General features: G+C 34.4%; 1 protein-coding gene across 1 annotated transcript; it reads right to left on the minus strand.

Annotated features, from left to right (window-relative positions):
* Window positions 1-281: 281 nt before the first annotated feature.
* LOC103833077 lies at window positions 282-18,944 on the minus strand. The gene has a single exon (XM_033276887.1). The coding sequence runs from the start codon at window positions 698-700 to the stop codon at window positions 551-553; it is 150 nt and encodes a 49-aa protein (XP_033132778.1). The 5' UTR covers window positions 701-18,944; the 3' UTR covers window positions 282-550.
* Between the last annotated feature and the right edge of the window lie 1,951 nt (window positions 18,945-20,895).

Raw genomic sequence — 20,895 nt, forward strand, 5'->3', positions numbered from 1 at the left:
CCAAAATTAACGTTAATTAATGAAGCTATTAAAAATTGCATGTCCAGAAGAAAGATCTATACGCCTCATTGTCTCTGGTTTCCATCTGCATGCGTGGCTTCCCGTTAGTCTATTTCGTAGTGTGAAAATTTTCACGACTAGATGAATAAACCAATGGGTTCAAACTTTAACTTGGGCTCCCTTATATTGGAAAAACGAATATTGCGTTGATTGAATTGAATGAATAAAGTAAATGTAAACCAAAAAGTACAAAAAATCTATGAAAACTATCACACTTACGCAAAATTTTATAACATTAAAGAGTTTATTTAGATAGAAGTCCGTTAAATTACATATAGAAAAAATAAACTAGATTGACAGTTAATTAAGAGATAAAAAAGTGATTCTGATTAACAAAGAGATGCATTTCTACATCAATGGGAAGCCCTGTTTTATCTAATTAAGAAGAGTCACCACACTATCTAGTACCTAAATGGCCTAGCTAGGTATATAAATACCATATCATCTCTTTTCCCCTCCTAATTTACATTTTATACTAATAGGAAACAAATTACGCAGCCGGAGCATAATCGTAGCCACCGTCATCGTCATCACCACCATTTTCAATATACGCCGCTCGAGACGTATCCACCACATCTTCAGCAGACACTGCATAATCACCGTCAAAACTCTTAATGACCAAGTGTGCGACTAAATACATGATTACTTATTGGTTATGAAAGTAGAGAGATGAAAGGCTTGAAGAGGCCGAGAGAGAGAGAGAGAGAGAGAGAGAGAGAGAGAGAGAGAGAGAGAGAGGGAATAAGTGAAATAAGTTTGTAATATGGATGTGAATTTGGTGGTAGAATAAGAGAGACTAATAACGTTTTTATAGATGGAAATAAAAGGTAACACAAGTGGTGAACGCACACTAAGGTCAGGACTGCCTCCGTAGGGTTTGTGATTTTCTCATGGAGATGTGTGTTTCGCCCAAGAGATTTTACCTTTTTTCTTACACGTAGGATTTTATTATGACACATAAGACGTTAAGTCATGTCACTGGTTCATCTTTATTCCTTTCTAGTATACATGTAAAGGCAAGCATTGTTCCTTTTCACTAATATTATTCCCCTAGAACAAAAACCGAGTGGAGCCTTAAATATAGTATAAATAATATATATAATCTAATCTAAGGTGGTTAGTTAGCGGCAACATCGGTCACCTCTATTTGAAATTGGGGGGAAAGATTTATGTTATTGGTTCAAGTAAAGATCTCTTTTTCTTACAAGAGTATTAATAACTAATCGTACATCTATCTTGTGACACAGCCTGTTCATATATTATAGTTTTAACATGTGTCACCCATACGCAATAATGATTCCACGTTTTGATTACAATTATTGTTATGTACTTAATATACAAAAAATGTAATAGTAGTTTGTTCCGAACATGACCTTACAAACAGGTCGACCAAACAGAAATCTGCCCGGTGGCCGATGGGATAGAAGGGTCGACCAGCTGGCTCATGCTTAATGGTCGATGAAAATGATGAATAATAGAGATATATTATGGATTTTATCCACTTTTAACCATAATATATATATATATATATATATTTTAGAAACTATTTATTAGATATTGGAGTTTTTTTTAGCACATTTACATATTCATGAGTGATTTGAAAAAAAAAATGAAGATTTGTGTGCATTTTGAAGATAAAATGAGAGAATCTCGTAGCTGACCATCGAATCAGTCCGAAAAGTCAACATTTAGAGTCAAACATCGATCGATGCACACACTGTACCATCAATTGACAGCGAAGCGCGCAAAGCCCAACCGGCTTAAAACCAAAGTCAAGACATATTTACAGAGATATGCTTGGCCGTTTTTAACCAAATTTTTTTGTGCTCTCCCATTGTTCTAGGCAACACACACTTTCCAGACGCTCTAATTTTACACAACAAACTAATCTTAAGGTTTTTAGTAGAATTGAAGAGAAAATCATATACTCTTTCATAGATTTGTATTGGAACTCCAGTATTTCTAAACTTAATCTATTTATGCATTCTTTTATGTTTATTGTTAGAAATTGTTTTGCTATGTCTGAGTAGTTCACCTTGTTAGGTTTAGGGTTCAAATAGGATTACGAAGGATTAGCCTCAAATATAGAATTTTTGAGTTGTTTGTGACATCCATCAGTTGAATTAATTTTATTGCATGTGTTCTAGAGTAGCTAACTAGAATCCTAATATTAAGAAAATTAGGTGCACGCGGAAGCCTGATCTTTTACCTGAACTGATTCATGTTGTGCTAGAATTGCTAGAAACAAATGTAAGTTGATCTAGGAAACCTAGTAAACATAATTCAAACCTGCTTGGTAAAGCTTGCTGGAAGTAACATCAATCGACAATCTTATATGTGTATTGATCGACGTTCTGAAAGGTGTATCGATCGATTATCCATCGACGGTAACGATCGACACTTTCTCCACATCAACAAACGAGAGTTGAGATCTGAGATTCAGCCAATAGATAATCTAGACAAACGGAAGTTGATAGATTATTACTTAGTTTGCGTTCTAAAATATCCAATATACAATCCTAGATTCTATACTATTATAGTTATGATTACCTGAATATAAACCTTAAGTCTAACGCTTTCTCATATTGCTTACAAACCTCTAGACCAACCAATCGAACAACTGTCTTATTCACCCTGCAATTCACTATTTACATTATTTACCTAGCTTAATCATAAACTGTTTAGATCTATTGTGTACCCTAGCTACCTGTAGATTTGATCCCTAAATAATACAATTGAACCTCTTATTTGAGAGCGTAAAATCACTCTTTAGGGTAATTTGAGTGATATCAAATTTGGCGCCGTTGTCAAGGAGCTTTGATCGCCATTACATCTTGTCTATTTAGATTTAGTCTAGATTTTATACTGTTCTAAGTGTTCTAAGAAAAATGATAAAAAAAAAAAATTTATTGACTTCTTTCAGGTGAATGCCTAACAATACTAGAAGCAACAAGGAAAAATCACTACTTTTCTCAGATCCAACACTTTTGGAACACACGATCCGCAAAGAAAAGAGAAGCGCATCGATCGACAACAACATCAGTTCGTCGACCGATACTTCTCAGCAAACATCGACCGATACTCCTAATCCGTCGACCGATAGTTTTGAAGTACTGACTATCGACACTTCGATCGACATCCATCCGCGAGACATGGTTGCAAATCTAATCCTATAGTGAGATGAGAATGGAGACTTACATGACCAGGAATGTCATATGCGTAATGCAGCAGGTCATAGGTTAGATGATCAGAGGGATGTAATTTTTGATCAATATGCTGAAGCCCCTGCAGTTGCTCAAGCTGTAGACGAGGCTGCTCGACCCAGAACGTTGGTTGACTATAATCGTCCATATCAGTACTACGCCAACATATCTGCTATTCATCCTCCTGCTATTCAGAGAAACGATTTCGAGCTGAAACCCAAGTACTTTACACTAATGGCGCAGACACCCTACTATGGTTTGTCACGAGAGCATCCTATGCCATCTGGAGCGGTTCAAAAATCTGATTTCTGCCATTAAAGCTAATGGAGTCCGTGAACCTATCTTTTCTGCAAGCTCTTCAAGTACTCATTGGCTGGAGAAGCTTCGCGCTGGCTTAAGCAGTTACAACCAGAATCTCTCACATCCTGGGCTGACATCAAAATGTGTTCATGCGCAATTTCTGTAATGAGTCACGAGCTGAAGACTTACGAAGCAAGATTGCTACATTCATTCAAGAGTCTGTCAGAAACTCCTGGATCAGTTTAAAGTTCTGTCAGAGAGACTGTCCACACCATAGATTTTATGAAGTGCAACTGCTCAACATTTTCTTCAGAGGCATTGCACTGGCATATCAGATGGTTGTGGACACATCTAGTGAAGGGAACTTCAACACTAGAAATCCAAAAAAGAAGAAGCTGAAAGGCTAATTGAGAACTTGGCGTCCAGAAATAGCACCAAGAACACTGATTTTGAGGGGAGAAAATCAGCCACTCTAGGAAATGAGGAGTTGGATGAAGTTAAGGCTAAGTTGGACAGTGTTCACAAGCTTCTCAAGAAGTATTTTAGCTTTGCAGAGGATATGAAAGCTATAGAAATCAACAGTGATGGAGATTTAGAAGAGGATGTGAATTTTATCAGTGGTACTGGTTTTCTGAATCAGAAACCTGGGAATCAGAGTGTGTACAAAAACTCCTATGAGAATGGACAGAGGAGTAATTTCAACCAGAGTTCACAGTTCGAGAAATCCTACCGCAACAACTTTAACAATAACAACAACATAAACTATGGAAATTCTTCCTATCAAAACGTGCCACCACAAACTCGAGAGAGCAAGATAGAAGCAATAATTGAACAAGTTCTTAAGGGTCATCAAAAGCTAATGGTGAATATCAATGGGAATATAGATATTGTCTACACAGAGCTAAATGCAAAGTTTGAGGCTTTAAACACACATGTGAAGAAGTTGGAGACACACGTGGTTCAGATAAGAGAAGCTGTTAAAAAGCAAGACACCTTCATCAAGAGTAAAGGAGATGAAGCACTGAAGTACCACATGAATGCCATTATAGAGGATGATTTATGGCAAGTGGTTAAGGAGGAGAAGCTTCAGGAGGGAGACGTTGAAGTTGAAAGCTCCATGAGCTTCGGTAGTTCACATTGGTGTCCATCGACGACGCCGGGTAAGGTACATCGATCAATGGAATCAGATGAACACCGGTCGATATCTGTTGTTCATCATCGATCGACAAAGTCAGTTCCATCATGCGAAACGGTTAAAATCATGACCCATGAAAAATTCACAGCTAAGCACCTTTATCCTCTCAAACCCTTTATTGCAAACATTGATTGGCAGAATGAACAAGTCACCGATTGACAGAGCGACTAAACCGTGATCGACAGTCAACCTTAGTCATTGATCGACATACACCTCTCTGCTACTGAGTGCAACTCCCATAAATTGATGTAGCATGATTGAATGTACTCAGAAATCCATCTTAGCCTTTAAAGATATCAATGGAAAACATCAGTGAGCAATCTGAAGATGCACCAAAGTCTATACAAATTGATAAGGCTACTGTGGGAATGACCTTGAGGAAGAAGAAAGAAAAGGTTCCTGAGCATCTGAAGCTAGTGATATAGAGATGGATAGTTTCACAAAGGGGATTCTAAGGTTCCCATTGGATAAGCCATTTGAGGAGGCTTACTTTACCTACAGGCTGTGGATATTCTTCAAAGAAACTAAAGAAACTGAAGAGGACATTAGAAGAATGTTCTACCAAGTCAGAGAGAAAATAAAACAAAGGATTACGCTAAAGAAGAAGAGTGATCTTGGAAAATTTGTGGTACCATGCTTGATAGGAGGCATTGACTACCCTAGTGCGCTCTGCAAGAGAGGATCGTCAGTCAGCATTCTACCTAAGGTGATGGCATACCATCTAGGTTTGAAGATAGGCCTTCAGGAGAATTCATCAGAAACCTTGAGGTTCAGATTGGTATGCCTTAGTTCCATTAGAATTTCATGTCCTTGACATCAAGCTCAACTAAAACTTTTCTCTATTACTTGGGAGAGCCTTCATAGTTATTGTAGGAGCAGTATGCGACATGCAGACCAACAAGTTGTGCTTTACACTCAAAGACTTTACTGTCTATTATGATCCAGTGAGAGTTGTCAAGCAACAGACATGTTACATGAAGTTTGGAGATAATCCATGGTTCATTGCAGTATGCCACTGCGACCATGAAGTTGAACAGGAATCTGAGGTTGAAACATCGTTCGTCACTAAACTCCGTGCTTGCGCGGAGACAATGCCTCTAGTAGATACAAAACATCATACCTTAATTTGATTTGGAATACAAACATGAGTATTTATATTCAGTTTATCATAAAAATTATGTTTAAAGCTTTTTTTTCTACTAAAATTTTAAGTTTATTATGATTGTAGAACAAAAGAAAAGTTGCTGTAGTGGGAATTAGATTAAGGTCAATTGTTAGAAGATGTATTTTAGTTAATTGTAATATTTTTTAAAAGATAGAAATATATCCAAATTTCTATAATTTTTATTTTTAGCCACAATTATTTAGGTTTATTTTCAGATTTAATACAATTTTAATGAAAATCAAAAGTAAATACAATTATTTTTACAAACAGTCAAAATCTTTTTTTGTTGTTTCCGCACTGCCCTCTTTTTAATTATTTTTACAAATAGTCAAAATGAATAGAATTAATAAGTTTGTTTGCCAGTCTTAGTTTGTGTCCCTCAATTTGACTTTCATAATCAATTGTTTTTAGGTTTTGAAAAATAGATGAATACATGATGTTTATCTTGTGTTTATATTGGACTATAGAAAGATATAAACAACAGAATTTTATTTGTTGTAAGTTTACCAACAAATATAACCCTCAAATAACATTTTTCACACTGAATTATATAACATTCAAAATAATATATCTCAAAATAACTTTTTTCTATTGTAAATTATAAAACAAGAACCGTGCAAAGCACGGGAGATATACTAGTTATATCAATAAAATGTCAATAAGAGCAAATGCTAAGCACAGAAGTTTGATGAGAGGACACGAGTTCGTTGGCCTCTTTATAGGTAAGAGCAAAAAAGTTGATGGAAGTTTAGACTCGCTCCCGTCTTACACTGACTTCAGTCAGGAGTGTGACATGTTTATACAAATTGTTGAATAGCACAATTTAAATAATGAATCACAATTGAACTTTTTTTACACAAAGGATTTTGAAATGCCACATACGCTGCACGTATTAATTTACATTTCTTTATCTAGAAATGATATGGAGGAGTACTATTTCCAAGCAATAAAGCAAGAAAAGGTTTAGCCTTTATATCTGATGGGAATATTATTTGTATGCGTGACATAGTGGTGTAAAAGTATTTTGTCTGTATTTTGTTAAATAATACAGAGGTCTGATTCTTATATAGATAACTGAACATAATAAAATAGAGAGAAAAAGTTATTCGAACATACTATAATAGAGTATAATTTTTCTTCGTTGCATTTACTTTAGATTTTCAGTCTCTTTTAGAGTTTAACTCCGAGTTTCACTTAAATTTGATTCTTTTTTTATTTACTTCAAATAAATTCAAATTTGTTTTTGACTTAAATCGATAGCTTTAGTGAAGTTCTTCATTTTTATTTTAGACTGTGTTCTTTAATTTATTTAATTACACTTTTCATTATATTTTTTAGTGAATTGGGATTGATATGCCAGCACATAATAATCCCATTTTTTATTAATATAGTTATGTATGCGAATTACATTTATAATCAATGAACACAGACAAATATATTTTGTACCATTATGTCGCCACTACAAATAATATTCCAGTGAAGGCAAAAAAACATTTTCTTGCCTATCCTGCTTTGAAAAGAAAAAGGAAATGCAAACCGATGTGTCGCAGACGTGTCACTATAAATTCCCAAGTGTCAAAAAGTTAACAGCGATTCATAATCTGTATTGTGCGATTCCACGTTTCTTACGAGCATATCACACTCCTTGGCGAGGTCAGTAGAAGGCGGAAACGAGTCCAAAATCTCATCAATTTTGTTCCCACACCTATAAAAAACCAACGATCTCTCGTTCCCTTATCAAACTCAAATCAATCTTCTTTGTTTTTCATTTGCCCTTCTACGCTTGATTGAGCGGTTTATTTGAAGAAAAAAAATGATTAATGTCTGCGATTTTTTTCCCAACAATAATATTTCTGAAACGTGCATTATTGGAGGCGTCATGGCTAGTAACGATCAAGCATTTGAGTATGCTCAAGTTCAAGCTACCTATGTCGAAAATGGTGACAACGATGATGACATTATATATGATTATGCTCCAGCAGCCTGAATGGTTTTATGTTTATGAACAATGATTTTGCATTTTTTTTATTAATGATTTGATGCCCTAGGGTTTGTTTTAAGTTTCTCGACTTAATATATAGTCGAATAAAAGGTTTTTTTTTTCAATCTCACTTTTTCTCCCACTTTATCTTTGAATAAAATAGATAAAACCAGATCATGAACTGTTACAAATAAGACTGTCAGTGATTTTCGAAATGTTATTGTAATGCTCCTATCCTCGTTAGTTGGGTATTCGAAAAACCCCGATAATTTCTAAGGATTATCTGCCACACCGAACATCCTCTGCTTAACATACTAACGATAGTATATATGAACTTTTAACAAATCTATCACTAAATGTCGTACAATTCAGTTCAGACAAAAATGCCGTATAGTTAACCAAATAAGTATACAAACATGATTTATGTGAGGCGGTTCAGTGATGAACAATGTAAGCCCCCGACCGTCTACAGGCCTCCAACATCCGCTTACTCGCTCCATCCCATAAGATGAGTAGTGCGTTAATTTTTCGGAGGCTTACAAATCATGTTTGCTGACCTTACAAACATCACATGATTACATTTCGTGTGTAAGCTCGCACGATATCACAAATTTTTTTTTGATATACCACCCATCATTCTACTACTGCAGCTCAAGCATGTTTGACTCTAGAGTTCTAAACGAATGTGTGCCCGAAAAAAGTAAGCGCATTTTGGTGTTACTGGAGCTAAATCAATTATGTTAAGCTTTTCCATATACCACAAATCGGAATGTTACTATTCACCTCCTCTAACAGAGCGAAACATCCTATTTGCGCACTACAACAAGTCTCAAGATGCCACCCGAGATGGATAACCAGCTCTGATACCATACCACTTGTATCACCCCCGACAACCCATGGCTAATGAGCCTCCCACGCCCGCTCACTCGGCCCGTAGGCTCCATCCCGTGCGACGGGTGGTGCGTTACTTTTCTGGAGGCTCAAGATTGGTGGTTACTGACTTTGCATTCACCACATGAATTTTCACCGTTATTAGTCTCACTCGCACGATATCACGAATTTCTTGCCAGTATGTTATCCACCCTTCTACTACTCCTTAATTGTAGAGTTCTAAACGAATGTGTTCCCGGAAAGGTAGGTGCACGTTGGTGACATAAGTAGCCAAATTAATTCTCTTAAACCTTTCCATATACCACAAACCAGGATGTTACAAATAAATTCAGTATATTTTAAAGTAGCAGTGTACTAGTAATTTTTCTTTGATCTTAAATACAGTTCACTATGAAACTGTTGACCATAAATAGTACTCATTTTCTTTTATATAAGTACAAGACTAATAACAAGTATCACTGTTACAAAACAAATTAGCGAGTATCATTTTTGCATTCTACATTCTTATACACAGTATATAGAAGTGATAGATCACAATACTATAGTAAATTGACTGAGGCTAAAATACATAAAAGCCATCTGTTTGACATGAAAAGACTATTCTATCACTAAACTAGAGGTGCTCATGGAATCCATATCGGAATAAAACAACCAACAAAAACTAAACTCTTATAAAAGCTTGGGTGGTCTTAGCTAAAGTATATGTAGTTCGATTCTCTGCCCTTGATACGTGAATGATCTTGAAGTCTTGAAACCTACCTTGAATATCTGCTAGCTATGCTAGTTCCGTATAAAAATTTGGTCATGCTTCCGAATCCTTGATCGTTGAGATTATATTCTTGCAGTCTGTTCCGAATTGCTGACATGTTGTATGTTGAACCATATTCTCCATGGACCAAATATGAGCATCTAATTTTGAGTATAGCAGGATAATTGTCTATCTTTGTTTCACAACAGTAGGAATTGTTTAACAGTAGGAATTGTTTATTTCCAGAAACATCCATTCATACCCAAAGATATCCACTATAATGTGGTTCCGAAGTCCATGATCCATCTACTAAACAAATACTCTGCAACCATAAGGCTTGTGTATTATGTGTCTGGTGTGGTGGATGTGCATCATCATTGGTCTTTGAGTTCATCTGAAAGCAAGCATGACATTCACTTTGAGCATGTCTAATTGGCTCTAACGGGTCTCGTGTAATTCCTCTAAACAGTTTATCATTCCTGGCTTTCTAGTAATACCATATAATCTATTGATATGGGTCTCTGTCCAACTCCAGATGTTCTATTTCATTCTTCCTCCAAAATAAATAATCTAGATTGGAGTACACGCTCGATATAGAAAACACGTTCGAACACGATGGTGTCGAAGAAAGGCCCAAGATTGTAAAGCGGGTGGACATTCAAGAATCGTATGATTTACTAATTCATTAGCTTCTCCACATCTTGGAAAATGGTTATCACATCGCATATGACGACGAGTTAAGTTTCTTGTTACCGTTAAGTAACCAGAAGCCATTTGCCAAATTAGGTGATGTATGTTTAGGGAGCCTTGATTTTCCAACCGAAGGCTCGTCATTTTGCGATATTGTGCTCATATACCATAATATCGGAAGTATGGGAGAGGATATTCCATGACACCTAATATCCAGATTTTACGGTATACAACCCACTCTTCGTATGAATTCTTTAGAAGGCTAACGAGCGACAAAGAATCTCCTTGTCGTAAACCTCTCTGTGGGACAATGTTTCCTCTAGGTTGACAGTTTAGAAGAACTTGATACTTAATAGAAGAGACGCATCACATAATCCATTTTATCCAAGTTTCTGAGAAACCCATCTTCTCCATTACTTTCTGTATAAATATCCACTCCATGGATCATACGTTTTACTCATATCAGTTTTGATGGTCAATCTCTTGTGCCGCCCACCTGGTTTTGTTTTGAGAGTATGAAAAGTCTCTTGAGCAATCATTATGTTGTTAGTAATATTCCTACCTGCAACGAAAGCCTATTGGGTTTCCGACATGCGATCTGGTAGAACTTTCTTCAGCCTTTGGCATAAGTACTATCTTATAACTCACATTGCACAAACTGATAGGTTCATATTAACTTTATTGGCAAAACAATTGTGGATATTGATACAGTTCCCCTATTCTCTTCTTGCAAGAGTTCTTCGCCGAAAGTATCATTGTATATGCTCGCCTTTGCGAGCAACAAGATTTGTATCATCTTCTTACGTCTTGACAAGCTTGATGGCAACAAGACCTTTATTGACACTGGGGATCAGACAAATTGTACATTTGGGTTATCAGACCCTTGGATCCCTACAATTCCTACTAGGTCAGCTAGACCGGCTGTACCAGTAGCTCAACCACGTTTGACAGTGGCTGAGCTCATCCATGCTTCCATATATAAGAGTATGGAATGTCCAAAATGTTAGAACAATTTGTGGCTTAAGAGGATATATCATGTACCTAAGCATGATGTAGTTTTGACTGGCCAAATGGAAATGGTTATATAGTTCTCTGCTTGAGAGGAAGTGATCATGGACATGATCTACGAAGCAATTCCTCAATCAGGAACCACTAAACCACTACCTTTTGGTAGTTACAAGAAAAGAAAAGTTCAGACCATAATGATCTAAACTTTCCCATTTGTTTGGTGAGCTCTCCTCCATCTTGCTTCATGGAGTTAATACGGCTGATGTTGGAGACGTTTCCAAACGTCTTTGAGAGGGTCTCCAACAAGTGTTTGGGAGTCACGCGCCTCCTCTTCCCTTGCAACGGACTGATACCTTAGCTAAGAGAATAGGGCTTCTCTTCTTCTTCCAAAGTTACCCGGGTAACTAGTATAACTAGTATACTAGTATTACTAGGGTAACTTTGGTTTACGCTTTGTAAGTTACTCGGGTAACTAGTATTACTACGGCCTCTTCATCATACTCAACTCCTCATGTCTTTCTCTTCCTATATATTGATCTCATCTCAACACTCCCTTGATACATAGCCAACATCTTTTAAGCAAGCCATGTTATCTATTAATTTTCGCAAAGCCACGACTGAAGAGTTGCAAGCTATGGAAGCAAATAAGATATGGACAGTTTAGTCTTTACATCCTGGTAAAAATGTGGTAGGTTGTAAATGGGTTTATACAATTAAGTACAACGCAGATGTCATTGTGGAGCGTTACAAAGCTTGCTTGGTGTCTAAGGGGTTCACATAGCAGGAAGGAGTAGATTTCACTGATACATTTTCTCTGGTTGCAAAACTTGCTAGTGTCAAACTTCTCCTTAGTCTTGCAGCTATACAAGGATGTAGTATGTCTCAGATGGACTTCTCCTTGCTAGTGTCAAACTTGATAGTGATTTTGATTAGGAAATGTTTATGAGCATTCCTTACGGTATGTACCCGCTTATGGCTCTCTTTCTCCAAACCCCTTCTTCATAATTCGCTCTATGGGTTGATGCAAGCCTCATGTAAATGGTACCAATGTCTATCTGCAGTCTTCCTATCTGCTGGTTACACTCAATCTCCAGCGGATAACACATTATTTTCAAGCAACATGGTTTTGTCTTCACTGCAGTTCTTGTGTATGTAGACGATATAATGAGTGTTGGAAATAATGATGCAGAGGTTGCTCTCCTCAAAAAGACTTAGCTCTCATTTCAAGATTAAGGACTTAGGACCATTGCGGTTCTTTCTTGGTTTGGAGATAGCTAGATCATTTGAAGGTATTTCTATATCCCAATGGAAATATGCATTGAGTCTTCTAGTTGATGCTGGTCTTCTCGTATGTAAGCTGAGTTCGGGGCCAATGGATCGTTTGGTTAAGTTGAGTAAGGACTCTGGTGCTAAGCTTACAGATCCGAGTAGCTATCGAGCTCTGATTGGTCATCTTCTATATTTGACAATCACTCGTCCTGACATCACCTTTGTGGTGCACTGTCTCAGTCAATTCAAGGCTTCTCCTACAGATTTTCATCTTGAAGCTGCACATAAGATTCTTCGATACATCAAGAATAAACCGGGACATGGACTCTTCTACTCTGCTTCATCTCGACAGTGTCTCAATGCATTTGCTGATGCTAATGGGCAACATGCCCTGATAGTATACACTCTCTTACTGGTTATTGTGTCTACGTTGGGAACTCCTTGATTACATAGAAATCGAAGAAGCAGGATGTGGTTAGCCGCAGTAGTACCGAAGCTGAGTATCTAAGCATGGCGCATGCTACTTGGGAGTTACTCTGGCTACAACAACTTCTCACTCTTCACATCAAGGTTTCAACGAATGCAAAACTTTTCTGCGATAATAAGTCTGTAATGCATATCGCAACCAATCCCATCTTTCACGAACAGACAAAGCAAATGGAGATAGACTATCACACCATTCGTGATCAGGTTAAGAAAGGCTTCATTACCTTGATGCATGTTTCGAGTGCAAACCAGCATGGAGAAATCATGACGAAGCCTCTACACTCTGGACCGTTTCATTCCATTCTCAACCGTTTGTCCATATCAAGTCTCTTCCTTCCCCCTGATGGCTCAGTTTCAGAGACTTGACTGCGCGTATTGTGTATATACCGGTTTAGTAGACTAGATAACCGACATGGTTTAAGTTTCCTTTTGTTTAACCTTGTGTATATGTATTGATTGTAACAAACTTTGGTAAATTAATGAATTCAAATCATTTCATTTAATATTAATTGATATTTATCGTCATCTTGGTCTAAGTTTTCTACATATGCGGCTTGAGTGTAGTCAAGTCCGTGATCATTATCCGTGGTGTCGTCCCTAAGCAAGCTTCACAATCACAAACATGGTCGCAAGTGCAGAAAAAATTAGACAGAAAACATTTTTCTTTGTATGGTTAATCAACAAGAAAAAAATTGCTAAACAAGCAAATCGTAAACAAAAGGGCGCTATTTGCGTTTACTGAAGAGAATAAGGGTTCGTTTTAATCTTTCTATCTTCAAGTAAAGTAAAAGTTAAGAAAAGTGTGAGCACAATCTTTCTTCAGTTCACCCAAAGGTCAAGCTTACTACAGAGAGTACGGTAAACTTAAAGTGACAAGCGTGCTTGGTGTTTATAACAAAACTGACTTTTCTCAACACTTTCGATTTTCTTAGTTACACAGATTTAATGAAATCATAATGTGGCACCATACGCGTCTCAGGTTCGACCACAGCACCGGATGCATGTTTTGTTACTGCTGTGATAATGCATGTTTCGGTTAATAAACCCTTATAATACCTCTGATTTCTAAACACATGCGTGGCTTACTGCTTGAGAGTCTAATTTCAAAATTTGAATTCTCACAACTTTATGAATAAACCAGTAGGTTAAACTTTAAATTCAACTTTTGAAAAATTGAATATTGTGTGAATAAATAAATTCAATACTAAACTGCAAACACAAAATCTGTGAAAACAAAAAAAAAGACAAATTCAAATTCTTATAGTACAATATTTATATAGTTAAATAAGCGTTAGATAATTTAATAGACAAAAAAATGCCACAATAACTTAAAATGAACGTTAACTTGACATCCAAAATGAATAGAAAATGTGACACGGTTGAAGAAGAGATGATTTTGTACAATATAGAGCCATGTTTGTTTCTAAGAAGGCTCCTTACATTTTCAGTACATACTTGGCCTATCTAGAGATCTAAACTCTCTCTTTTATTCTAAATTACATTTGATGTGTGAGATGAATCATGCAAGCATAACCATGGCCAATGTCATCGTCATCTCCACCATTCTCAATAAATGCTCCTATAGAACTGTCCCCCATATCTTCAACACACACTGCAGACGAACGGTCAAAATTCATGATGACCAAGTTTGCGGCATACATAACAGATTTGTTGTTGATTATGAAAGAAGAGAGATGAAAGAAATCAAGATGCCTATAGAGAGAGCAACAAAGTGTTATGAGCTTTTAAGTTGATGAGGGTTTGGTGGAGAAATAAGAGAGGCTAATGAGTCTTTTTATAGATTGATACAAAGGTAAAGCAAGTGGTAAACTCACTCTGTAGTCAGACTTCCTTGATAGGGGTGATTTGCTCATGGAGTGATGTGTTTGGCACACCAAATTTTACCTTTTTTTCTCACATGTAATATTGTTTTATGACACATCAGACGGAGAGCTTAGCATGTAGACATACTTTGGGCTATACATCTTTCACTTGGACATACTTGCAGCTTGTGCTGCCTTTGGGCCTTTGCTGGCTTCATTTTGTGACGAATTTGCCCCTTTGGCGGAAGTTGTACGTTTAGTTACTATATCTTTTATTTTTAAAACACTAGTTAGGCTGTTTCTTTGGAATTAATTATTGGCAGGTTTATTGTTTTTCGAGTTGTATCCCTAACCGTTAGATTGTTTTATTTTTAGATTAATCTGATGGCTGGTGTTTGTAGAGGCTGAAGTTATATGGTCAGGAGAAATATTGATGTGGTTGTAGGTGTTATGGTAAGGTGACACAGTGTTTTGGTGGTAATTGTGGTCAGGGTTGTTGTAGATTGAAGGGTCCGTATGCATATAATTTGGATTAGAAGTTTTGTGGTCAGGGTTGTTGTAGATAGAAGGGTCTGTATCCATATAGTTTGGATTAGAATTTTTGGTCAGGGTTAAAAGTTATGTGTTCAGGAGGAGCAGTGATGTGGTCAAGAAGAGGATATACGACTGATCATTACCCATTCTCATCACAAATGCTCTTCATAAATTTCAATGAAACTCCCCAGCCATGAAAAAGTATATGTGCTAGTTTGAAGAACTCAGTCCTTAAAGAAGTGATGTGTGGCCAAGTGAACAGTTCAAGAGGACCGGAGATTTTTGACAAAGGCGATAGCGATTGATGAGCATGAAGATAAACCACCAAAAATCCCATGAAATTATGTAGCTAAAATTAGATATGTGGTTCATGGTATAAGTATAAGAGTAAAATCCTCCTACGAGATAATCGAAGCCTACGAAAAATATACAGAAGACCATAAAATGAAGAAGGATAGGAATGGTGAAAGTGGAGAGAGAAATTCCCTTGGATAACCCTTTTTAATTTATTTTCACAAAAATAGCCTATCAAGGAGGAAAATGACCAAAAAAATGTTTTATTAAAAAGTAAAATATGCATTTATACCCCTTGGATTAATTAATCTTGATTTAGGATTTAGAGTTAAGGGATGGGTTTCAAATTTCAAAAAATAAAAAAATTAAAAATTAAGATTAAAATTTTCAAAACAACAAGGGGCAATTTTGGTAATTTTATTTTTTGAGGGCTATTTTTGTGATAAAAACTTAAAAATGGCTATTTGAGAGAATTGCCCAAGTGAAAATGGGAACATGAATGTGAATCGAGAGAAGAAATTAGAATTTTAACTCATCAGTTTTATTGGAGGACATGGTAAAGCTTGTAAGTATCAACCATGGAAAATTAGTTTCAAAATGCATAAGAAGAGAGAGAGAAGAAGCTAATAATGTAAAAGAAGGTTGTGACAGTGAAAGAAAGAATGATTGAATGTGACCAAACCACACATTTTTAACTTATTTAAATTAGAAGGCTTTTTTAGAGAATTCACAAGGAGAAAGTACTCTGCATGCTGGAAGTATGTCGAGGTGTAAATAGACAAGTTAAAAGTATCTCTAGATGTAATTTTTTTCCATCAGACGTTAGTTAATGGATCCATATTCCTTTATAATATTACTCGTTGGCCATTTTAAGTAACTAGGTTAGGTTTCAATCGCAGAATTTATAATTTAATATTTATAACTTGTAAAAAGAAAAAAATTACCTTAAACCACAAATTATTATTATTTTATTTCTTTGATGATCCTGGTATTTGGAGCCTCGAGAGGATCCGACTAGCTCTAATGACCGTCCACCGGAGCTTAGCCAGGGAGCCCACCGAGGCATCCAGGAGGGTTGGTGATCACCTCATGTAAATCCCACCAGTGACCACACGTTAGCAGGCTTCTCTGTATTAGGCCCGAAGGTCCTTCAAGATAATCACCTCCCAGCAGCACTCGAAATCATGACTTCCCAGGTTGAGTTTAACCACTGGACCACTAACATGTGGTTATTCTAGCATATATATCTTTAGTTTTATGATCATTTGTATATTTTTATAAAAACAAATCTTAAATTATTGATAACAAAATTTTCAGTGTAGGACTATTAATAGTTATAAAATTTATAATCGTCCTTGGAAATTTTCTGCATATATATTATATAAATAATTATTTAATATATGTATATACATATATGTAACTTATTCTGAATATCTATTAAATATTTTTTTTTACTCATATAGTTTTATGACCATTTGTATCTTGTTATATAAAAATTACCACAAATACCACATTCATAGTATCATTTTTCATGTTTATACTAATCACTTTTACCTTTTCTTTTAATGAAGGGTAAAAGATATTTATATCCAAGAGTTAACTACTATAGACTTATGGTTTAGAGTTGAGGTGTGAAATATGTTAGTTTTATCCATTTTTAGTATAAATCAAAGAATTGGAGAATTTTTTCCATCTCTTTCTGATTTTTCTTCGAGTTTAGTTTATATAATTTATTGAAAGACATTTTCTGGATTATTTTCATTCATAAAATAACCTTTAAAAAGACTTATCATTTGTTTCAAAATGTTATTTGAAATATCCCAAATGCAAAATCCCTAAGAATTTATTCTTGCTATACCAAATCGAAAGGAGAAATTTTGAATTTACCACATTGGTTGTACCTTATTTGTTAAAAACACAAAAGACCCCTTATACCTTTGATATAAAATATATAAATATAGACAATTAACTAAATAAATAATAATAAAATAAAAAATATTTTTTTTTTAATTTTTGAATTATATGTTTTCAAATTTTATCTTTCAAAAAAAATTGAAACTTTATTCATATTTTTTGTTAATTCTTTTTTCAAATTTTCTTTTTAAAATTCAAAATTATTTTTGAAATTATTTTAAAATTATTGATTTAAATTTTTAGTATTTTTTTAAAAAATCCTAAAACTCCATCCTCCAAAATCCACCTCCCCACAATCGAAACACTATTCTATATTAGTTAACCCTATGAATATAAATATTCATTTATTCTTTTAAAACTACGGGTAAATGTGGTTAATGTAAACATGAAAAGTGATACTAAAAAAGTGGTACATTAGGAGATTTTTCAAATCGAAACAACTATCGTTATCTTTTGTTGGTTCCTTTGTATTGGACACACGAAATTTTGACAAACTCTTTCATATGGTCGAAGATACTTCTAATTCTATGCCCAAATTGATGAGCCGATTCAAACAGAATGTTAACAAACAGTCGGGCAATAACACAGAGATGGACTGTAACAAACGATTTGTTCGAAATATTCAATAATTTAATATTAAATAATAGAATAAATCTTTACGAACTAGATCATGAAGCCAAGAGACTAAGAACAAAAACTGATAACTAGTTAATGTTCTTGCTTACACATCGATTTATCTCCCTGTTTATGTATTACCTATGGTTCTTCTTCTTCTGCTATGAACTGGTGAAAGGTTTTATATCTGGTATGCATTTCAGTTTTAATAATTAACTAGACCATGACCTGCGGAACAGGGTAAATTTTATTTTAAATTAATTAAATACATTTTATAATTAATTGAATAATATACATTTTTATGCGGATTAATTAAAATTATTATAATTATTAGAAAAAATTAATTTCCTAATAATTTGGTTCATATTATAATCAAATTAAATTATAATCAGCTTAAATTTGGTTCATAACAGATATAGATATAAGTAGAGATTTGGTACATCTGATTCTTTTTATTATCGAAATCTAAATTGATACCCATCTTCTAACAGCTTTTTCATCGACAAAAACAAATAAACGTTCATGTAATCTTTAATGTTTTTTTTTTATGTTGGAACCGCACGGCCACACAGATTATTTGTTCTTTCAATCTTATAAACTGTTTTAATAGATTATTTGTTCTTTCAATCTTATAACTGTTTTAATAGATTTTTTAGTGCAGAAATATCTTTTTAAGAAAATATAATTTACGAAACCAAAAAGTTTTCATATTTTTATTCAAAAGTATTTGAATATTTTTATATATTGTACTAGGGTCGGTCCGCCCTACGGGCGGGATATTAGTTAATTTGATATTCACTAAATGCTCGAGTTGAAATTTGTTTTAAGATTCAAGAATTTGATTCTGTTATGTGTTACTTATTAGTATGCGGTGGTATAGTTGTTTTTCGATTATTCTTGCTTTGGTATTGTATCAAATTAACTAATTGTCCAACTCATAATTATAGATGTACAAATGTGGATTTGTGATAAAGTTTGATGACAATACTGTTTTTTTTTTATTTCTTATTCATAGTGGAGTGTGCATGTGTCAGAAAGAGGCTTATAACAACTTTTATGTTTTTGCGTATGGATTTTAAATATATATAATTTTGTATAATGCATACTTGCTCTTTGCTTGTAGACTAAAAAAACTGTTTTTCTATATTTTTAAAAGAGAAAATATTTAGTTTAGAATATAACATGGACATATGTATTGACTATATATAGAAGCTGAGTGTTATTTTAAAATGACATATGTATAGAGGTTTTTCAACCATTACTTCACTGACACAAAACATTTATAACTGCAAATACCTTCATTTAAAAGCAAAACTAATAAAAGCGTGTACAACAAATATATTTTGATATATATTATATGCATCAAGTTATAAATGTTGGAAACATTGCAAAACTGCTTGCAGCAAAGTTTTTAACTTCACGATCTTCATCTTGACGTCAGTCAGTGCCGGCCCTGGCCACAAGCAGAAGAAGCATGAACTTCCAGCCGACACGATAATAAGTATTTTCGCGGTCACATATTTATAAAAAGTGACTTTAGGCTAGTGGTTCTAAGACAAATTACCAGTGCCGGAGGTAATGAGTTCAATTACCTCTGACTGCATTCATTTATTCAACCTTTTGTTATATTTTGGTTCCAAATATAAAATGGGACACATGTCACTCCCATAACGCACGACTTGATGATGTGGCATCACAGGAGAGAAGCGAACATATTTATATATATAGATTTATTAAATATGAAACTGTATAAGATATTAGTTAATTTAATTATTAATTATTTCAACTCTTTTTGATAATTTTTAAAATAATATCTCTGTAATTTATTTGATTAATTGTATGATATATTTCGGTAGTTTATTTCATTTTATTTATATACAGTATTTAATTTAATATGAAATTTTATTTAAATTTAAATGAATGTAAATTTTATTTATTATAATATATCTTTTAGATATTTTTGCTCTTGTTCTTTATGAATTTATAATAAAATCTATGTAATTTATTTGATTCATTTTGGGATATATTTTGATAAAAAATTTAATTATAAATTTATTTAATCTCAGTTTATTGTATTTTACTTATATAAATTTAATTCAAATGAAAGGTTATTTAAATTTAAATTAATTTAATTTTTATTTATGAATAAAAATAAAAACATCATTTAATTTAATTAATTTTATATTGATTGAAGTTATTTGGTAGTATCTAAACGTTCAAGAATAAGTTATACTTATTTTTTACTAGAGTTTGATCACGAATCCACGTGGATATTTGTTTTTACTTTTTATGAAGAAATATTTATTTGTTTACTTGATATCTATAAACATAATAATTTTATAGTTTATATTGAGTAATTTTATGGGTGAGTTTGTTGTATATTCATAAGAGAGCACAAAATAAAAAATATAGCCATAAAACAGTAAGAGCCAACTTATAGGACAATTTGAACACAGTCTTGACCTTGTTCTCCCTAGGGTGCGTTCACGTGCAGCTCATACATTATGCAAAAACGTATTATACTGTAATATATTATTACGTAGATAGTATAGAAAATCTGATTTGGTGTATATTATTTAGAAAGGAAGAGGAGCAAAAGCAGGAAGAGGAGTAGGGGAAAGAGGAAGGATGAGGATGCGAAGGAGGAAGGTGGAGGAGGGAAAAGGAAGAGGGGGAGGAGATCAAAGAAGAGGAGAGGTTATACTATTTCGGTGAATAG

This window comes from Brassica rapa, chromosome A08 (assembly GCF_000309985.2).
Source record: "Brassica rapa cultivar Chiifu-401-42 chromosome A08, CAAS_Brap_v3.01, whole genome shotgun sequence".
NCBI classification, from domain to species: domain Eukaryota; kingdom Viridiplantae; phylum Streptophyta; class Magnoliopsida; order Brassicales; family Brassicaceae; genus Brassica; species Brassica rapa.